The sequence below is a fragment of the Tachyglossus aculeatus genome, chromosome 13 (genome assembly GCF_015852505.1).
Source record: "Tachyglossus aculeatus isolate mTacAcu1 chromosome 13, mTacAcu1.pri, whole genome shotgun sequence".
NCBI lineage: Eukaryota > Metazoa > Chordata > Mammalia > Monotremata > Tachyglossidae > Tachyglossus > Tachyglossus aculeatus.
This window is the reverse complement of record NC_052078.1, coordinates 18,309,837-18,329,626: the sequence shown is the minus strand read 5'-3', so window position 1 is coordinate 18,329,626 and position 19,790 is coordinate 18,309,837. Positions and strand designations below refer to the sequence as shown.

At 42.9% G+C, this 19,790-nt stretch overlaps 1 protein-coding gene and 1 long non-coding RNA gene across 5 annotated transcripts in view; one reads left to right on the top strand and one right to left on the bottom strand.

The window, feature by feature from the left end:
• The window catches only part of LOC119936104, a 64,294-nt gene that overhangs the window by 20,582 nt on the left and 23,922 nt on the right, over nucleotides 1-19,790 (top strand). The gene's annotated exons all lie outside the window — the stretch shown is intronic.
• The window catches only part of MKX (mohawk homeobox), an 83,848-nt gene continuing 68,704 nt past the window's right edge, over nucleotides 4,647-19,790 (bottom strand). For 2 of the 4 annotated variants that reach the window (XM_038755486.1, XM_038755487.1), the window contains 2 exons: nucleotides 6,870-6,903; nucleotides 4,647-6,762 (listed from right to left, as the gene is read on the bottom strand). In XM_038755486.1, the coding sequence (XP_038611414.1) occupies nucleotides 6,576-6,762; nucleotides 6,870-6,903 (221 nt within the window). In that variant the 3' untranslated portion in view covers nucleotides 4,647-6,575. The remainder of the gene's footprint in view (nucleotides 6,763-6,869; nucleotides 6,904-19,790) is intronic. The other 2 variants (XM_038755488.1, XM_038755489.1) reach the window with 1 other exon arrangement.

The following is a 19,790-nucleotide window of genomic DNA, read 5'->3' as shown; positions in this document are numbered from 1 at the left end:
AATACTGGACTTGAAGGGGAGGATGGAAGGGGAAATCTTTTTTTTTTTTCTTTTCCTTAGTAACACTCCCCCTGCCCCCTGGTTTCATCTTCACATAACTCTGAAAACTCCCTTGAGCCCTCCCAAGGAGTCAGGTCTGAGGAGATGGAAAAGTTTGAAGGTGGCAGGACAAATTATAGAAAATAAAGCCATTAAAATCCAAGAGCCTGAAGCACCAAAAGGTCTAATTGCCCAAGATTCCTAAAACAAACCCCAAACAAAAAAGAAAGACAAGACTTTATATCCCATCTTCTGTGGCTTTCCAACAACTGGCTTTTTTAGTCAGGCTGATTTTGATTTCTGGAATCTTCAGTTTGACTTTAATGTTTGGTTTGTTGTGAAACCCAGGAAAAGACGATTTGTATCAGCTCAGCACAGTTCCACAGTGGAGTCACGGGGAGGTTCACCTCACACAGATTTGGGGCCCAAATAGATTATCACTAGAAAATTCCTTTCAATAAATTCAGTTTAAATGGTTTAGGGGAAACACATTTGGTGGCTTCCATGTGTTTCTCACCCTTTGGCCCTATATGTAATCCTACACTTTTTAAAACCGGGGAGGGGACTATCATGTCCATAGGACTTTTACATAGCTACTGGCCAGTAACTACTTAATAAATAATAATAATAATAACAATAATAATAATAATAATAATAATAATAATAATGGTACTCATTAAGTGCCACGTGCCAAGCTATGTTATGTGCTATGTGCCAAGCACTGTTCTAAGCACTGGGGTGGATAGAAGTTAATCAAATCGGACACATTCCCTGTCCCACATGGGAATCACATTCAATCCCCATTTTTCAGGTGAAATAACTGAAGGCCAGAGAAGTGTAGTGACTTGCCCAAGGTCACTCAGTAGACATATGGCAGAGCTGGGATTAGAACCCGGGTCCTTCTGATTCCCAGGCTTGTGCTCTATCCATTGTGCCACGCTATTACTACAATCTGTGCTAATCAAGATATGTAAATTGAGTTTCATTCAAAGTGCAGATGAAAAACATCCACTGTAATTACAATTTTCAGTTCTAGCCTTATTTTAAAGCTAGTTTATGTTATGGAAACAGCAGTTTGAAACCTACCAAAGAATTGCATATTTGTATACTTTTCTAGTAGGTGCATCATGTAGAAGAAAACCTAACGACAACTGTGCTACTATGAGTTTGTATATCTGAAAGTACACTTTATGCAACTAATTCAGATATACAAACATCAAAATGAAAGAATAACAAAATAACTGAAATAACATAGTGAGTCTTTTCAACAGGGCCTTACCTCATTTTGTAGTTTAGGAAGATGGATACTTTGGGGCAGAGGAATGGATTTTAAAGCAGACCTTTAATCATTAAGTCTTCCAACCTTAATATAAGAACCAGATAGAGGGATAAACTCACTGAAGAGTATTCAGAAGGTTTCATGCTTATGAGTATAAATTGTGATATTTGAGTACTCCTGGATTATTATGAAATAATCATTCAACCAAGGGTATTAAGTGTTTACTTTGTGAAGAGCACTGTACTGAGCTTTTTGGAGAGTACAAGACAGATATGGTAGACACACTCCCTGCCCACAAGGAGCTTACAGTTTAGAGTAATTTGGCAAGTAATGCACCATGCCAGAGTAGAAAGCACAATATTGAGTTTTTGCAGGTCGACTGGCTCCTACACACTGCTAGGTTCTGTGAACTTCATATCTACCTTTACCTTCTTAGAGGGATCCTGTTCTGTAATAAACCCACGGAGTGGAAAACCTTTTTTGAACAAATGAACAACGAAAAAACCCCATGGCCTTATGTCCCATTTGAGGCACCTTTGAAAACAAAATATTTGACGAAAAATGTAAAAGCTGATGGTAACAGGAGACACCTCTTTTATTAAAACAAACAAAAACAAACTAACATGGTATTTGCTACATGCTTAATAGTGTCAAACACTGTTTTACATGTTGGGATAGATACAATCAGCTTGGAGCACCTCTCCATCATATTAAGCAATTGAAAAGAAGCTGTGTTCTCGTACAGAGTTGAAACAGTATGATTTGTTCAGCCTCACATTACGAAAAGAAACAAAATCTTACTGATCCCAAGAGTCTCCCATGCAAATACCTGACTGAGTAGCCTTGATATTCCTTGGTTAAGAGTAGCTACCAGTTGGGTGGTGGACTGGCGGAAGACTTTCCTAAGCTAGGGAAAAAGCACATGATAAGGACTGTCATCTTTGCCATGCAATATAGGGAAGAAATCACCCTAATTTGTGGTTATTTACAGCATTGTAAATCAAGGAAATGCCATGAAGTGCCAATAAAAAAATGTTTAAAATCAGCTTTAAATAGCAAAACTCTCAATACCAGCTCATAAAATGAGACTTGGCAGTTCTTGGGTAGTTATGGTTAAATTGACAGTCCTTCAGGGAGTTAAGATATCCAAAAAACAGAAGTAGTTAGAAATATAATGATATATGGTGGCATTTGTTGGTTGAAGGGAATTTATGGGTCACATTTAAATTTTTGGTGTACCAAGGAGTAAGCTGCAGCGTACGAGAGGGAGAGCATCAGTAAGAGCTATTTCATGCATCATTAATCTAAAAGTCTTCATCCTTAAGAAGACCTAGACCTGAAGGATAGACAGTGACCCATATATATTTTCCTGAAACAGGATATTTTTCAGGCATGAAGTTAGGTGGAGAACAGTGCAAATCCACAGGGGCGAAACAGGAAGGTCAAAAAAAATGTGAGAAGGGGGACCGCAAGTGGAAAATCTGAAAAAGGCCATAATTAAGGCATGAAAAATTTACTTTGCAAATGCCGAAGTGTGCAGGCCTGATTCCCAGGGACCAGCTTAAGCTAACATTTGCTGGGCTGCATCGGAGATGATCTGAATGTGAGGTGACCTCCTGTTAGCTGGTGTCGGCCAAGGCCAGCATTCATTTTTTTTTTTCAGGGATTCCATTATTCCCTACCTGTTTTTGCAATATCACTTTTATGATGGCCAGCGTCCAGGCTGCCGCTCCGGCTCGGGTCCCGTCTCTCCTTGCTCTCCGTCAGCGGCACCAGCCGTTTTTGCAGAGCTGCATTCAGTCCCTCCCACTCTTTCAACCGTTGCCTCCCACTGCGTGTGCACGCATACGTGTAACCCCCACATGAAGCCTCATGTAACAAAACCTGCCAGGTTCCAATCAGTCGTCAATAGTATCTGAGTACAGAACACTACGAGTGCGTTGGAGAGTGCTGTAAAGTTAGTAGTACGGTTTACAGTAGATAAATGGAGGCATCCCCCCTATGTTTCCAGGAAAATATGGCCTTTCTTTCCATAGGCATTTAAGATCCGCGGGGATCAAGGTACCTCACAAATGGCTCGTCGTGCTGCCTTCAGGCCCCACCTACTTCTGGTTGTCCGGAAAGGAAGGTCCCGGCTAGTGTTTATGAAGTGGTTTGTCTTTAGAAATGTACTGGCAAGCAGGAGGGAAGTGATGGTGTTCTTGCCAAAACCTTCGCTCAAGCCGAACACATCTCTTTTCCTGCTTATGGAAACAGTCTTTCTCTCTACCCTTTCCTCTTAGGTGCACTTGTAATTTCAAAGTGGTGTTTAAACTCCTCTTCTCCCGTAAACTCTTTGACTACTCTAGCCCTCTTTTCCTTCTCCTCTAAACTCACTTGGGTGTCTGTGATTGTTTCCATGCCTGGGCAAATCCCCCAATACACACAGGGGGCAAGACACGAAAAGTCCAGAGGATTAAAAAAGAAAAATACGTTAGGAACCCAGGAGTAGATTTGGTTTAGAAGCTGCCTTAGTGTGTAAAGTTTGGGAATTGTGCTTGATTTGCTTACTCTCTTGAAGAGAGTGACTGGTACATATCTATTCTATTTATTTTATTTTGTTAGTATGTTTGGTTTTCTTCTCTGTCTCCCCCTTTTAGACTGTGAGCCCACTGTTGGGTAGGGACTGTCTCTATATGTTGCCAATTTGTACTTCCCAAGCGCTTAGTACAGTGCTCTGCGCTCAATAAATACGATTGATGATGATGATGATGATGAAAGGCCAATTTCAGGTTTAATCTGCAGTTGTGCCTTTGCCTTTTTCCAAAAGTGTTTCCTTGAAGCACTCTGTTCGAACTTGGTCTGGACACAGCCAAGAAGAAAATAAAATACCTGTAGTCATTAGGGGCCTAGAAATTAAGATTTATTTCAAAGTTGTTGTTTTGGCAGTTATTAATTTTATTAAAATTACATACGTTGAGATGAAGAAGCACAATAATCCTGTTTCTCTAAAATATAAATTATGAATTCATTCTCATCTGTCGACTCTGCGTTGTTGAAGAGCCTTTGGTGGTGGTGGTGGGGAACATTTCTGTTTTGAAAAAGTTAAAGCAGCGATCGGAAAAATAAATTAAAGGTAACTGCAGAAGGAAATAATGCCAAGTATCTGTAATTGTAAAATCTTCTTGATGTATTTACAGGGCATTCTCCATGCTCAAAACCACATGACTAACTTCTCCACAATGGCTTATCTTCTCAAGTTTACCCCAGAGAACAAATTCCCTGCTCCTAAACAGGATCACAAAGTATGAATGGCCTTCGATTTGAATAAAAACACTCAGGATACATCTAACTGAAAAGTTTGTCAAAACAGACACAATTTATTGTCACAAAATATTTAATACCAGAATAACTTATTATGTAGTATGAACAAGAGTGAAGTATTTGTCTTGAGTTTTCAGTTCTACACTCCCATTATGACAAAATTCTGTCATGTGAAGTATCAAAAGTTGTCATGGAATCCTAAATACTTAAGGCTGGAAATCAATAAAATACATACTCCATCTGCCCATACAGTCACGTCATACATTTTTGCTTGGCACTTAATGACACCGCAAACAGCAATTTAGAAAACAAAGTAAAAAATATATACAAAATATTTTCATATCAAATCATCTCAATTATACACTAAATAACCTCCCCTGCCCCCCCCCCCCCCCCAAAAACACTATGTTACATTAAAAAAAGTCCTGCGAGTTAACACTACTGTTGATAGTTTCTGTGACCTCAATCAGTTTAATGCAACTGGAGCAGACTATTCTAAAAGTATTTTGCAACATAAAAGAAAGTTTCACCATGTGGCTGCATTATTGGCTCACCAGAAAGAGAGTTTCCAGTAAAAAGTAACAAAATAGGTTACTAGCAGGGGAAAAACATCCCTTCCCAAACAAGCCCAATCCCTTTCAGCTTTCTGTAGTTGGTTCCCTCTAAGTTATATTTGGTGTTTCTACTGTTTTATTCAAGTGCTCCCAAACTGAACAGAATATTATTGTTTGATTCAAGAAAAACAGGGTACCCAAAAACATCTTTTTTTCCATTGATTATTCCCTCTTCAATGGCAGTCAAGTTTAGAAACTGGAACTGTTATTTTTTAATGCATGATTTAGCTCCAACCTTTTCTCTAAACCCTCCCTTGGCCAAATGTGGAGATTTTCAATGTTTCATGTTCCATATGCTCTTAATTTAGGGAATAACTTCATGTGTGTATATATGGATTTCACTGAATTTTTCTCACTGAAATGCAGCTTGTCAATCAGCTGTCCTTATTTGATAAGTTCTAAATTAACTTTTTTTCTGGGTTGCATTGTACCAGTATCCATTTTTATCACAGAAAGACATTGATCTCAAGTACAAATAAGACACCACTCTATACATTTCGTTTCTGTACAAAAAGAGATTCTTTTTGGTTATTTATGTAACTTCAGTAAGTTTGTAGCAAAGCTTTAGAAGTAGTTTAAACTACATTATAGAAGGGTGTGGCAGTGACTTTTGGCAACACTTTCGACGGGAGCTTTACTGATCAAAACGGGTTATTGAATTTTTTAAAGATAATTTGAAGGACGTATTTCTTAAATATACATGTGGAGTATTGCACTTTTCAAAGAAGTGAAGTATTTTGGTAGTTTATAACATACTGCATATACAGGCAAGAAACATGCATAACGACCTCTACATCCCTTGAAAAACATACTGTACAAATTTAATACTGTAGAATGTAAAAAGAGGAGCAGTTCCTTTAAGGGGACCAGATTTTTCCATTTGTACCTGTAAAGCGCACTGCAAGGGCTCTTGCCTATTCTGGCCAAAACCCTGGGAATGGCCAGGCCCATCTGGAATAACACACGTAGACTAAGCATTACGGCGTTGTCATTTTGAGGCATGACTTCTTGTACTATGCCCACGTTTATAGCTTATTTTTGGAAAGCAAGGCACTTACTGTAATAGCAATGCAAGACATTTTATGCATAGTTTTGAGTAACATAAAATAAGTTAATATTTTGATAAAAACAGGTTTTTTTATAATTTATATGTCATTTATAGAAGCAACTAAAACCAGTCATTTCATTGAATTAGGAGAGTCTGAGGGGCGGGGGGTAGATTTCTTACTGACCACGATGCGGATGAAGGGGGACCGTTTTCAATGTTGGCTCCAGATCTGGCTTTTCGGAAATACAGATGATGTGAGGAACGTCCATTTGATCCAAATGGTAACCTGCTCTTAAAACTGCTGGACTAGTGGCACTTTGACAGTCTTTACTTCTGATATGTGTGAGGATTTCTGAATGATGCAGCTGGTAGTTCCCTGCAGTTTGTCTTTCCCCTGCGCGAGGTTTGTTAAGGCCATAGCTGCGTTGATCTCCTTCCAGTATGTTTCGTCTTTGCTCGTCCCCTTTCTGTTAGCTGCACTAGATTTAAGTAAAATGGAGAGAAGACACTGACATGTTACACTGCCCTGGCAGAGCTCTCCCAACAGAAGTTGATAACGGGGTACCACGGAGAATGCTATCCTCACCTGTCACACTTGTTGGGTCCATTGTCCAGCGTTTCTGAAAGCGGAGGGAACAGGCAGTTACTTTCAAAGTGCAGCACAGATGCCAAGAGTGAAAGGATTCATGAAGGGATATGGCCAGAGGCAATTAGGGCTCTTAAACACCCCAGTTTCTTTTGGGCAGCTACTTTGGGGAGGGTGTGTGTGTCTGATCCTTTAGGATTTGTGCCCTGAAAGCTCAGATCCATCAGTCAGCTCCGCTCTAGGGCGTGCACTCTTCTCTACCCATTTCATCGTGCCACTGAAAATGATCTTTTGGATTTGTTCCACACCAAAGTCATTCTTTCCTCGGAAGACTTCATCAGAAAGAGCTGGGAACCATAAGTCGGGGGCCAAGCTTGGTCTAGAAACCCAACCAAGTCTGTTTGGTTAGCCACATTTTTTGATGATCTCTGAACTGGTCTCAGCCTCACTTGCTTTGGTAATCACATCTCCACAACAACAGGACTTGCTCCAGATTTCTGGCCTTTGAGCAAATCACCTAACTCTCACCGTTTCCTCGGCAACGTAAGTGCGGTGGTAGTTTTGGTACCCAGCCCAGCATCCAGCGGGATACTGGGGTGCTATGAGTGCTTGCAGCAAGAAGGAGCAATCAGGCCTTTCTCCCTCTGTTCTCGGCTTCAGCCAGGACCTTATTAGAGTGTTTGTGCCAACCAAGTCCTGGGCCCCATAGCAGGGACGTAGACCGTGTGCTTACTCACCTGGGAGTTTTCCTGAAAGGAATCCAGTGGCTGAGAATGAGGAGGGAAAGCGAGGCCGGCCTACAGGACTGTGTCCCCCTCTGTTCGTACTGGCCCAGGGGGTTCCCGTTCCCACCTCCCCCGCTTCATACCTAACTTTCTCCCAGAGACTCAGCTCAACTTGAGAATATCACATACACCTAATAGTAGCAATGCAACCCCTGGTAATTTTATCTAAAAACGTCAGAGCCTGCCACTACTTAGTTTTCATAAACATCCATCGCTTGTTTCACTAAGGAATTGAGAAGCAGAATTTTGCCCCAGGCTGCTTCCGCAAAATGGGAATTCTAAGGCAGCAGTTTGAGAACAGTTTGATCATTTAGAGGTGAATATCTGAGTGATTGTTTATGATTATTCCAGGTGTATCCCTATCTTGCTGTCCCACCAAATCCATCTTCCACACCCATTAATCTTAAACTCGGTAGGACCATGATACTGCCAGAGCTCGAATCTGGATAAGATGCCCATTCAGTAGGTAAGCTGGAATTTTGCAGGGGGTAGGTGGGGGAGAAAGCAAATGACCAGTTATGCCTTTGTTTAATTTTGCCTGTAGCTTCAGAATCTTGGTTGCCAAAGATAAGCAATAAGTTAGGGGGGTGTTTTAGTCATTGGAATGAGTTGGCCAAAGCTAAATAAGTCCCATGAAGCTTGAATAACGTAGAGACATAACAAAACCTTATTGTGAAAAGCCAGATGACTGATGTTCTGGTTCCCTAATGTAACAGTTTCACATAGATAACCTGATTTCAGCTTCTTTGCATAACTGCTAGGTCGGTGATAATGGCAGGGGAATATGTAGATGTCAAACATCATACGGTATTTTGCCAGTCAGAATTCAGACAGCAGGACACATAGCTAGTGAGCTTCCAATTCACTGGGACGGAGCGTTAGAGGGCTTGTTTTCATTGGGAAACAAGGTGCCCACAGCCAAGTGTGAAACCGTAATTGGTTGTGTGTTTCTGTGTGTGTTGTTTCAAGAAAATAGGTCAGATAGGAGTACAGGCAGTCCTTGTGAAATCTTAAAACACAGCAGGGTGTTTTTTCTTCTTTAATGATCTGAGTCCTAACTCTATTCTAGGTGCCAGTAGACAGCTGAATTAGGCACTGGGGGCATCAGGGGCCTTCCAGCATGGACTTTTTATTATTTTCCAGCAATAATAGAAAAGCTTTCACAGGAAACCATGTGTGCCCCTAATGCTCCTGGACCAATGTCCAATATAACCCGGGTCAACTTTCCCCACAGACCTTGGGGATTAAGACTGTGAGCCCCCTGTGGGACAACCTGATCACCTTGTAACCTCCCCAGTGCTTAGAACAGTGCTTTGCACATAGCGCTTAACAAATGTCATTATTATTATTATTATTATAGTCTTTGGCATTCAGGGGCAGACTGTAGAGCTGACACTGTCTGAGAAAAACAAAACAAAAAAATCCCAAGGAACATGGAATTATTCTTCTTGATTACAGTCTGCCCTCCAGGCTATCTGAGCCATTGCAGAATAGAGAATTGCAGAATTTCTTGGCTACTGCAGTGGACTGGAAGTGACCTTCCCCAGGTGTGGCATGGCCACATGCCTGAGGGAATAATAGTTTTGTTAAAAAAAAAAAAATGGAGGAGAGGGCAAAGAGGAGGCAAGGAAAACCTGTCTCTGAACATAAGGCACTGAACCTAAAGGAACATCCTAATGAGCTCACCGCTGTCCCTTGGTGGGTCCCAATGGGGTCTCTGGAGGTGCTAAACTACAGTGAGAGGGGCAGGCTGGCCAATTTTGGGCTTTTGCCTGGTCTCACGGAGACTTTGTGCCTCCGAGGACCTCCAATGGAGCAGCACTTGAACACCATTTCAGTCACGGTGGCAAACAGGAGGCAGTTTCAGTCTAAAACTGGGCATCTGGTTGGGAGTCTTAAGATTTTTGCTATTCTAATATTTGAAAATAAAATTTGGGGAAATTGCCTAGTTCCCTTAAAGCACTCACAGCATTTATTTCAGGATGCTGAAAAGAATACCGCCCATCTGGGTGACTCAGGTTTAATTTTTTTCCTCTTATGTTGTTTCCTCTCAGCTGGGGGATTTGCTTTCTTTACAATGTGGTTCATGTTTTCTTCTTCTCTGTTCTGCTTCTTTCTCACTTTGGTCAGTTCTGCTTTGCCCCTACCCAAGCACAAATTAAACTACCATGTCAGACACCAGTGAGCTGAAAATCCATGTCAGAGTGAATTACTTCCGAGGCAACGGGTTGGCAGGAACATACGTTAAAAGACACTGTTTCGAAACAGTTGAGGCCCACTAACCAGGAATATTTTGGATGTTGGGAAACCAAAAATCTCTATGAAACTTTTGGCGTAAGTGGCTACAACTGTCCTCTGGCCTCAATTTACAGCTGGAGTGGTGAGTGTCACGGCACTTTCACAATAATGAGCCTCAGTGAACTGCCTGCAAATTCCTGGCCATCCCACCATAAATGAGAAGCAGCTTGGCCAAGTACAAATCAATCAATCAAACTTATTGAGTGCTTACTGTGGGCAGAGCACTGTACTAAGTGCTTGGACAGTATAACAGAGTTGGTATACATGTTTCCCTGCCCTCAGTGAGTTTGCAGTCTAGAGCGGGGGAAGAACACAGGCCTGGGAAGCAGAGGACCTGAGCTCTAATTCTGGTTCCACTCACTCCATGTCTCCTGTGTGCCCTTGGACAAGTCACTTATCTGAGCTTGAGTTTGGTTCTCGATCCTATTTCAAGCAGACTTACATTCCCGAGGAGGCCCTGAAGCAATTCAGGCTCGTGGGTGCACAATGAGCCAGAGATCCATGGCAACCCCAGACCAGGCCAGGCTCTTCATGACTGGACGCACCAAATGGCCTGTGAGAAGACCTGAAAGTGGTTGTTTGCTCCAAATTGGCAGTGTTAGCCCACATTTTCCAGTATTACCAGTGCCTTTCCCAACAGTTTACCTCCTCTCACTGGCCCCTGTACTCAGAGCTTGAGAGTACAAGTGTCTGCCTGAAACAGAAACTCCTGTTTCATTTCCACTGCCCCATGTTAACCATGAAATAGTGATGATAATAATAGTAATGGGAAGGAAAGGAATCATTTATTCAATATCTTTTCAGTTGGCTACTTGACTTCCCACCATTCCTCACAAGGATGTTATGAGGATAAAATGAGAACTGATTTGAAAGTGCTGTGGAAAAACACCTGCTATACAAATTCTGTGGATGAGGTCTGACTTTGCCTCTTCATTATAATAATCATCAAAACATTTACAAATTGGAGAATCTGTGTGTTGCATAAGTATTGGAAAAAGTTTAACAAAGTCACGGTCCTTGTCCTCCAAAAGCTAAAAGAAAGCAACACAGATGATGCTCCCATAAAGGATTTTTTTTTCCCAACCAAAATAAACCAGCTGTGACGTTTTTACTTAGGTTAAGGAGACAAAGGGGGGCCAGCAGGAGTGAGAAGAGGGGGGAGGAGCTGGAGAAGGACATCTTATATTTTTTAATTCTTCTTGACCTCTTGCTGCCTTCGACCCTGGGCATGGCTTAGTGGAAAAAGCAAGGGCTGTATAACTGTATGCTGTATGACTTTGGGCAAATCACTTCACTTCTCTGTGCCTGTTACCTCATCTGTAAAATGGGGGTTAAGACTGTGTACATGGGACAACCTGATTACCTTGTATCTACCCCAGCACTTAGAACAGTGCTTGGCACCTAATATGCGCTTAACAAACACCATCATTATTATTACTGTTATTCCGGAAACACTTTTTAAAGTGTTAGCTTTAGTCTTACAGGTGCTTTCTGATTCTCCTCTTAGCTCCCTGGCCTAGCTTTTTCACCAACTCTCCCTCTGTCTCTCCCCTAACTGTGGAGGGTGTCCCTTAAGGCTCTGTTCTAGGTCCTTTTCTCTTCTCACTTTACAGTCACTCTTTTGGAAAGCTCATCTGCTGCTATGGCTGCAACTATCTACTCTATATGGATGTTTTCCAAACCTGTATCGTTAGCCCTCTCATACTTCCGCTTGCTTCTTATGTTGCCAACTTGTACTTCCCAAGCGCTTAGTACAGTGCTCTGCACACAGTAAGCACTCAATAAATACGATTGATTCTAGGGCACTGCTACATGGATGGACCATGCAACTTGTCATCTTTCCTCATGATTGATAAGTTTCCTAATACTGCTCCCACCTAACCCGTCACAACCATCCTCCCCATCTCTGAAGCCCATAACTGTGGTATTTCCCTCGACTCCTCCCTCTCTTTCAATTTCTGATTCAGTCTGTCCCCAGATCTTGTCGGTTTCCTGGGATCCACCCTTTCCACTCCATCCAAGGGTTACCAGGTTGGTCCAAGTCATCCAGCCATCAATCATCACCCTCTGCCAAGCCCTTGGGAGAGTATAACAGAGTAAGTAGACATGATCCTTGGCCTCAAGGAGCTTACCACCTCCGAGCTGGACTTTGACATCAGCCTCCAGTTTTCCCCCCACTCTGGTCAATACTTCATTCTGCTGCCTAGATCACTTTTTTCGAAAATGCACTTTTGCACATCTCCCTGTTCCTCGGAAATCTCCACTCGTTGCTCCATTCCTCCCCACATAAAGCTAAAGATCAAGAGCTTCTGTCTTAAGGCACTCAATCCTCTCTCTTCCTCCAGTGAATCAGCCCTCTTCTCTCACCACATCCCAGCTTCCACTTTTCCTTTCTCTCAAGCTTACTCAGTGAGCCTTGTTCTCATCTCTCCAGCTTGCTCACATCCTGCCCCAGCCTGGAACTCCCTCCCCCTTCAGCTCTGACCAGGGCACTCCCCATAAAGCCCTTCTGAAATCACATCTACTCCAGAAGGCCTTCCCCATTTGATTTCTAATCTCCCCTCTTAAATCCTCCCTTTTGACTGTTGAAGACTTCTGCCTGATGTCATAGTACTTATCCTTTCACTTAAGCACTCATACATGTACTTTCCTTCTTCCTCCTATCTGAAATGTATTTTAGTACCTGTCTCCCTTGGTAGATGGTAAGCTACCTGAGGGTAACGAACCTGTCCACTAATTCTACTGTACTCTTCCAAGTACTTAGTGCTATCCATCCAGTAGGAGCTCAAAATACTATCAAAAAGAAGCAGAGGAGGAAAGGAAATGAACATAAAATAAGCAGCCTGCCTCTCCCACCCTCTCCCACCTGGCTGGGCTTGCTCCCCTCGACGACATTAAGATCCCAAAGTAAAAAATGAGCTGAGCTGGAACAGGGGAGAAGAGGAAGCAGGGAAGGGGACATTGTCTTGAGGGCTCCCCAAAGGACCTCCAAAGGCCCCATGGTATAGAATTGTTGTGTTTAGACTAAGGAATTAGGACCCTGCCAGAAATCGAAAAGTGAGCCCCAGAGGAAGAAACATGTCCTACTCATTGTTGACATTGGAAAAAAAAAAAAACGAACTAGAGAACCAGGTTCTGCTTTGCAACTTCACTTTTCCCCCATGGGCCCCTGGCTAAACAGAAAATCCTGAATCAAAGGCTGTAAGGGTAAAAACCACACTGACTGAACCCGACACAGGGGCAGGAGTGTTGGCCAGATGGCTTCCCTGCCTGCTTCCAGTCCCGGTGACAAACTTGGAAGGGTTGGGGAGGAGCTGGAACTGTAGTCAGGCAGCCCTGGTTCAGCACAGCTCTTTCCCCTGCCTCCCACCCTCACCTCCACCCACCTCCAACCCCACCTTCAGTGGCTGCTGGCAGCTGCCAGAAAACATTTAAAAAATCCATCAGGTGTTTTTGTTAAAAACTGCCCACATGCATAGTCTCATCTGTAAGTCTAACTAGACAATTAGGACAGGGACTGCTTTCCAACCAGAGCTAAATGCATCCTTGGCTCCCTGTATGAAATAGTGCTAGTTTCTCAAACTCTTTTTCCTCAGGAGCATTTAGGTTAGTAAGGAGTCCACACACATTTTTCAGAATTTGATATGTAATACCAAGGAAGCTGTCCAAATTCCAGTCCGGGGAATGTTAAAACTGCTTTTTACAGCTTCCCTGCCCTTTTAACTAGACATGCTGTTGCAGTCACTGTCCTTGCAGGGACAGTTGCAGTCACTGTCCCACAGCACCTGTATATATGTATATATGTTTGTACATATTTATTACTCTATTTATTTTACTTGTACATATCTATTCTATTTCGTTAGTATGTTTGGTTTTGTTCTCTGTCTCCCCCTTTTAGACTGTGAGCCCACTGTTGGGTAGGGACTGTCTCTATATGTTGCCAATTTGTACTTCCCAAGCGCTTAGTACAGTGCTCTGCACATAGTAAGCGCTCAATAAATACAATTGATGATGATGATGTTTTTACATATTTATTACTCTATTTTACCTGTACATATCTATTCTATTTATTTTATTTTGTTAGTATGTTTGGTTTTGTTCTCTGTCTCCCCCTTTTAGACTGTGAGCCCACTGTTGGGTAGGGACTGTCTCTATATGTTGCCAATTTGTACTTCCCAAGCGCTTAGTACAGTGCTCTGCACATAGTAAGCGCTCAATAAATACAATTGATGATGATGATGTTTTTACATATTTATTACTCTATTTTACCTGTACATATCTATTCTATTTATTTTATTTTGTTAGTATGTTTGGTTTTGTTCTCTGTCTCCCCCTTTTAGACTGTGAGCCCACTGTTGGGTAGGGACTGTCTCTATATGTTGCCAACTTGTACTTCCCAAGCGCTTAGTACAGTGCTCTGCACAAAGTAAGCGCTCAATAAATACGATTGATTGATTGTCCTTACCCACTGCATGTTGGTGCTAAGTGGCTGTTTGGTAGCTGTGGTATTGCAGTGCTAAGCCAGTAAGTTTTGGAGTTATTCACTCCGTGGCATTCCAGGTGCTTGGGAATCTTGGGTGTGAGTGAGAGACGTGTACTGTGTGTAAAGCTCTACTAAAGAGAAAAATGACTGCTTTTAATGGCCTGATGGGGAGGCCTCCCTGACCCACTGGCCAGAAATTAAGCACTCCCCTTGGATTAATTAATTTACTTATTTATGGCATTTAAGTGCCTACCACAGGCAAAGCTCCGCACTAAACCCTGGGATTGATACAGTATAAGCAGATTGGACACCATATTCATCCCACAAGGAGCTCACGGTCTACAGTTTGGGGTTTCCTATATGTGGCATGGGAATATATAGAGGTTTGAGGAGTCTGGAACTTTTGGGTGTTTCTGTCGGTGGGGACCTTTCTCCTGTAGCAAAAAAAAAAAAAAGGCTGAAGTTATTTGACTACTTCTGTATCTAGGCTTGAAAAGGGCGTGTCCCATTAGTCCATAGAGTCAAGGGCAAGGATCTTGTCATTACGTCGCTTGTATGTTCTCCTGTGCCTAGAACAGTGCTGGGTGTGAAGGTACTAAGGAAATGCTATTGAACCAAAAGTGCTTTATTTTTCAAAGAGTAACCAGTCATGACCTCAACTAAAAGTGCTTTATTTCTCAAAGAGTAACCAGTCATGACCTCGACTCCGGGGCCAAAGCCTGTTCTCCTCCCTGCCCCATCCCCAGGCACGGTCCTGTGTCCCAGTTACACTGTAACTGCTTCTCCCCCAGATAGGCTGGGATGGGCTTTTCCCAGATTTACAGAACGGAGAATATTTCATAAGAACTGGAGCCTGTTTTCGGGAGAGCGGTGGGCCACAGAAAGGAGGTATGCCAGGGTAGGCTGGGGGCAGGGTGAAAGCAAAAGGGAAGCTGATTTTTGCAACCCTGACCATGGATCCGTTCTCCAGGGCCTTTCCTCAGTAGATGAGGGCTTGAGGCTGAGGTCCTTCGGGAATTCTCAAGCTTGGCATTTATTCTTGTAGTTGGGATTGCTGCTCTCCTGTTATCTCCCTGAGTGAAGAAACCAGAGGTGAAAACTCGGGCTTGGAAATGCTTCTCTGGTTTAATCAGAGCACTTCCTATAGGAGGGAGCATCTTTCTCTTACACTCCCCTGGTTTTTCTGATACAGACATTAAAATAAATAATTTAAAGCAGTTACTCCACTCCAGCTATGTGGAAGGTAAGTTTAGGAAACGGGAATTAATTTAGCTTTCAGAAGAACACTTAACACCTGACTCAATTCTGCAACGTGCATCTGGAAAATACTAGGTTGTTACACTTTTATCTCATCCTCAACAATAATTTCAAGTTATTTTCCGTTGTTTTTAATCAGTCTTTCCTAAAATGAGCCCAGGGAGTAGGGTGGAAACATTCTAATTTAGCAGATTAGGTTAGTCTAGGATTCAGATTACCCTCAGGTCCTCAGTCTGTTGCTTAGCAGAGTGAGCCACTCCACTTGTAGAGCAAAATGAAGATTACAGAGGGTGTCCACCAAGTGCCCCTTCTGGTAGATAAATTGCTGAAATAAAAAGTGATTCAATGCCAAGCTGTTAAACGGTATTGGTGTTTCTTGACAATACTTCACCAAAATAGGGCATCCACTCAGTATTGATTAATACGTATGAAAGTCACACTGATCATTCATTCAGCTGTATTTATTGAATGCTTACTCTAATAATAATAATAATAATAATGGCATTTGTTAAGCGCTTACTGTGTGCAAAGCACTGTTCTAAGCTCTTGGGGGGATGCAAAGTGATCAGGTTGTCCCACGTGGGGCTCACAGTCTTAATCCCCATTTTACAGATGAGGTAACTGAGGCTCAGAGAAGCTAAGTGACTTGCCCAAGGTCACACAGCAGACATGTGGCGGAGCCAGAATTCGAACCCATGACCTCTGACTCCAAAGCCCGTGCTCTTTCCACTGAGCCACGCTGCTTCTACTCTGTGCAGAGCACTGTACCAGGCGCTCGGGAGAGTACAATACAATAAACAGACACAGTCTGCCCACAATGAGCTTACAGTCTAGAGTGGGGGAGACAGACATTAATATAAATTACAGATATGTACGTAAATATTGTTGGGCTGGTGGGGAGCAAAGGGAGCAAGTCAGGGTGATGCAGAAGGGAGTGGAAGAAGAGGAAAAGGGATATTTATTGAGTGCACACTATATGCAGAGTATATTGTCCTATGGGCTCAGGAGAGTACAATACAATACTAGGAGCTTGCACTTACCACCTAGAAAAATGGACCGTACTTAAGGTATTTTGAGGAAGGATATCCTTGTTGAAAGTATGTGAACTCGCCAAATTACAGAACAAGAAAGAATAGAAAGACAAAAGTGCTCCAAGAATCCTCTTTTAGAAGAAGTAGTATTTATTAAAAACTCACTGTGTGAAAAGTACTCTGTACTTAGCACTGGGAGAGAATACACAGGTGGGAGAAGCAGCATGGCTCAGTGGAAAGAGCCCGGGCTTTGGAGTCAGAGGTCATGGGTTCAAATCCCGGCTCCGCCAATTGTCAGCTGTGTGACTTTGGGCAAGTCACTTCACTTCTCTGGGCCTCAGTTCCCTCATCTGTAAAATGGGGATTAAGACTGTGAGCCCCACGAAGGACAACCTGATTACCTTGTAACCTCCCCAGCGCTTAGAACAGTGCTTGCACATAGTAAGTGCTTAATAAATGCCATTATTATTATTATTATTATTAATTAGACAGTCTCTGTCCCCTGTCTGAGGGGTGGGGGGAGCTCGCAATCTTTTACTGTTCTCAGACAAATCAGAAACAGGCCCTGGGAAGTAGGGGAAGGACGAGTATAGTCTCCGTGTACTTCTACATTATATGTACATGCAGATGATATTTAAATCAGGCTCTTGGAGAACAATTTCATAGAAATTAAGATACAAAGGGCTGGAATTGCACACATGTTTTAAATATATTTAGAAGTAATGTGCAGATGCTTTGTTAATAGCATACAGTCCCTAACTAAACAAAGTACCTAAAATGGGAGGCCCTTTCGCCTCCATATTTTATTTATTAAGAATACCTTGTTGACCCAGAGGAAAATACTGCCCTTTATACGGAGAGCAATACTCAGCTGTCCTTTATCTCTCCTTCCTTTTTCCACACCTCTTGCTGAATTTGGGGACACATAAATAGCATGTTCACAATAAGCAGCATATGTGAACCAGCTTTTAAAAACATAAGCAAAAGGAGGAAAGAAAGAGCAAGTCAGAAGAACACTGTACAGAAAGAGGCAAAGGAAGCAGTGAGAAAAATGAAGTTTACACTAGCGACGTGAGCCGGCTTAGAGATCCTTAGATACTTATCCATCCCTCTGGGCCTCAGAGGTGGTACAGATTTCACATTACGGGGGGTGGTTTTGAAATGAGGTCTTTTCCATTTTAAACACCCTGAACGCTATTCCTCGGGGGAAGTGGGTGAGTTTGGATTGAGAGGAGACTTCAGTGATGTGTAAGTCTCTGGTTCGCGCTTGCTGCAAAAAAATGCGAAGCTTTTGAACGGAGGAAAAAGGGACGGTATTTGTTAGGCAGGGTCTGATGTGAATCCACAGTCCTGTTCCTGCCTGGTTAGCAACTGGCCGTTCTGCCCTGTATTTGGTGCTTCCTTGGGGACATGCCAAGAATATGCGAGAACACGGAGGATGATCAAGTTCCTTTCTAAGTTGGAAACCAGGGGGGTGAAAACACTAAAGTTGGGTCAGCAAGCCATTCCCACTGAGGACACAGTAGGGATAACAGGCAGCCCGACTTCTTGGATGGTAAACAGCTGGCCCCTCAACCACCAGTTGCCTTCAGTAGAATTTATGCTGACCCATAAAAGGCTGCCTGGAAGAAAGTGAGTTTTAAGGAGGGTGTTTGTCAGGTAGTTCAAGGATAGGGTGTCACAGAAGATGGAAAAAGCATGAAAAAAGACAAGGGAACGAAGGTCCAAATAGCTATTATTATGTTGGTCCTTGTTGTGCTTGTGAGCCCACTGTTGGGTAGGGACTGTCTTAGGAGAAGCAGCGTGGCTCAGTGGAAAGAGCATGGGCTTTGGAGTAAGAGGTCATGGGTTCAAATCCCGACTCCACCAATTGTCAGCTGTGTGACTTTGGGCAAGTCACTTAACTTCTCTGTGCCTCAGTTCCCTCATCTGGAAAATGGGGATTAAGACTGTGAGTCCCCTGTGGGACAACCGGATTACCTTGTAACCCCCCAGCGCTTAGAACAGTGCTTTGCACATAGTAAGCGCTTAATAAAATACCATTATTATTATTATATGTTGCCAACTTGTACTTCCCCAGCGCTTAGTACAGTGCTCTGCACACAGTAAGCGCTCAATACGATTGATTGATTATGTGCCAAGCACTCTTCTAAGCACTGAGGTAGATACAAGTTAATCTCACTGGATATAGTCCCTGTCCCACATGGTACTCACACTCTGAATCCCTGTTTTACAGAGGAGGGAATTGAGGCCCAGAGAAGTTAAGTGGCTTGCTCAAGGTCACACAGCAGATATGTGGTAGAGCTGGGATTAGAACCTAGGTCCTGCTGACCCTCAGGCCCAGGCTCTATTCACTAGGCCCCACTGCTTCTCATTAACTCATTCCTGAAGGTTTATACTGAAAGTTTCAAGGGGGGCAGGGGGAATTATGAAGGGAGCTGAAAGGAGTTAACTAGAAATGGAGAATGGAGGTTAGTTGAGTAGTAGCAGAGAGCACACTGCTCTAAGCACTGGCAAAAAAGTGCACAGTGGGAATTGGATGTAGTCCTGTCCCTCAAGGAGCTCACGGGCTATGAGAAGATTAGTAGTGACAATTGGCACCAGATGGAGGAGGTGAAGAAGCCAGAAATAAAATGCTCCCCTGAGCAGCCTTAGAAAAAAAAAACAACCCTGAGAAGACTGTGGGGCTTCAGTCCAATTTAGAATGAATTTCTAAGCAATCGTGAGTGACCATGCCAACCTCAGTGAGAAGCAGCGTGGCTCAGTGGAAAGAGCCCGGGTTTGGGAGCCAGAGGTCAAGGGTTCGAATCCCAGGACCGCCACTTGTCAGCTGTGTGACCTTGGGTAAGTCACTTAACTTCTCTGAGCCTCAGTTCCCTCATCTGTAAAATGGAGATTAAGACTGTGAGCCCCACGTGGGACAACCTGATCACCTTATCTCCCCCCAGCGCTTAGAACAGTGCTTTGCACATAGTAAGTGCTTAACAAATGCCATTATTATTATTATTATTATTATTATTATTTTTAGGGACAGGGAAAGCGACACCATCTGAAATAGTGCAACTAC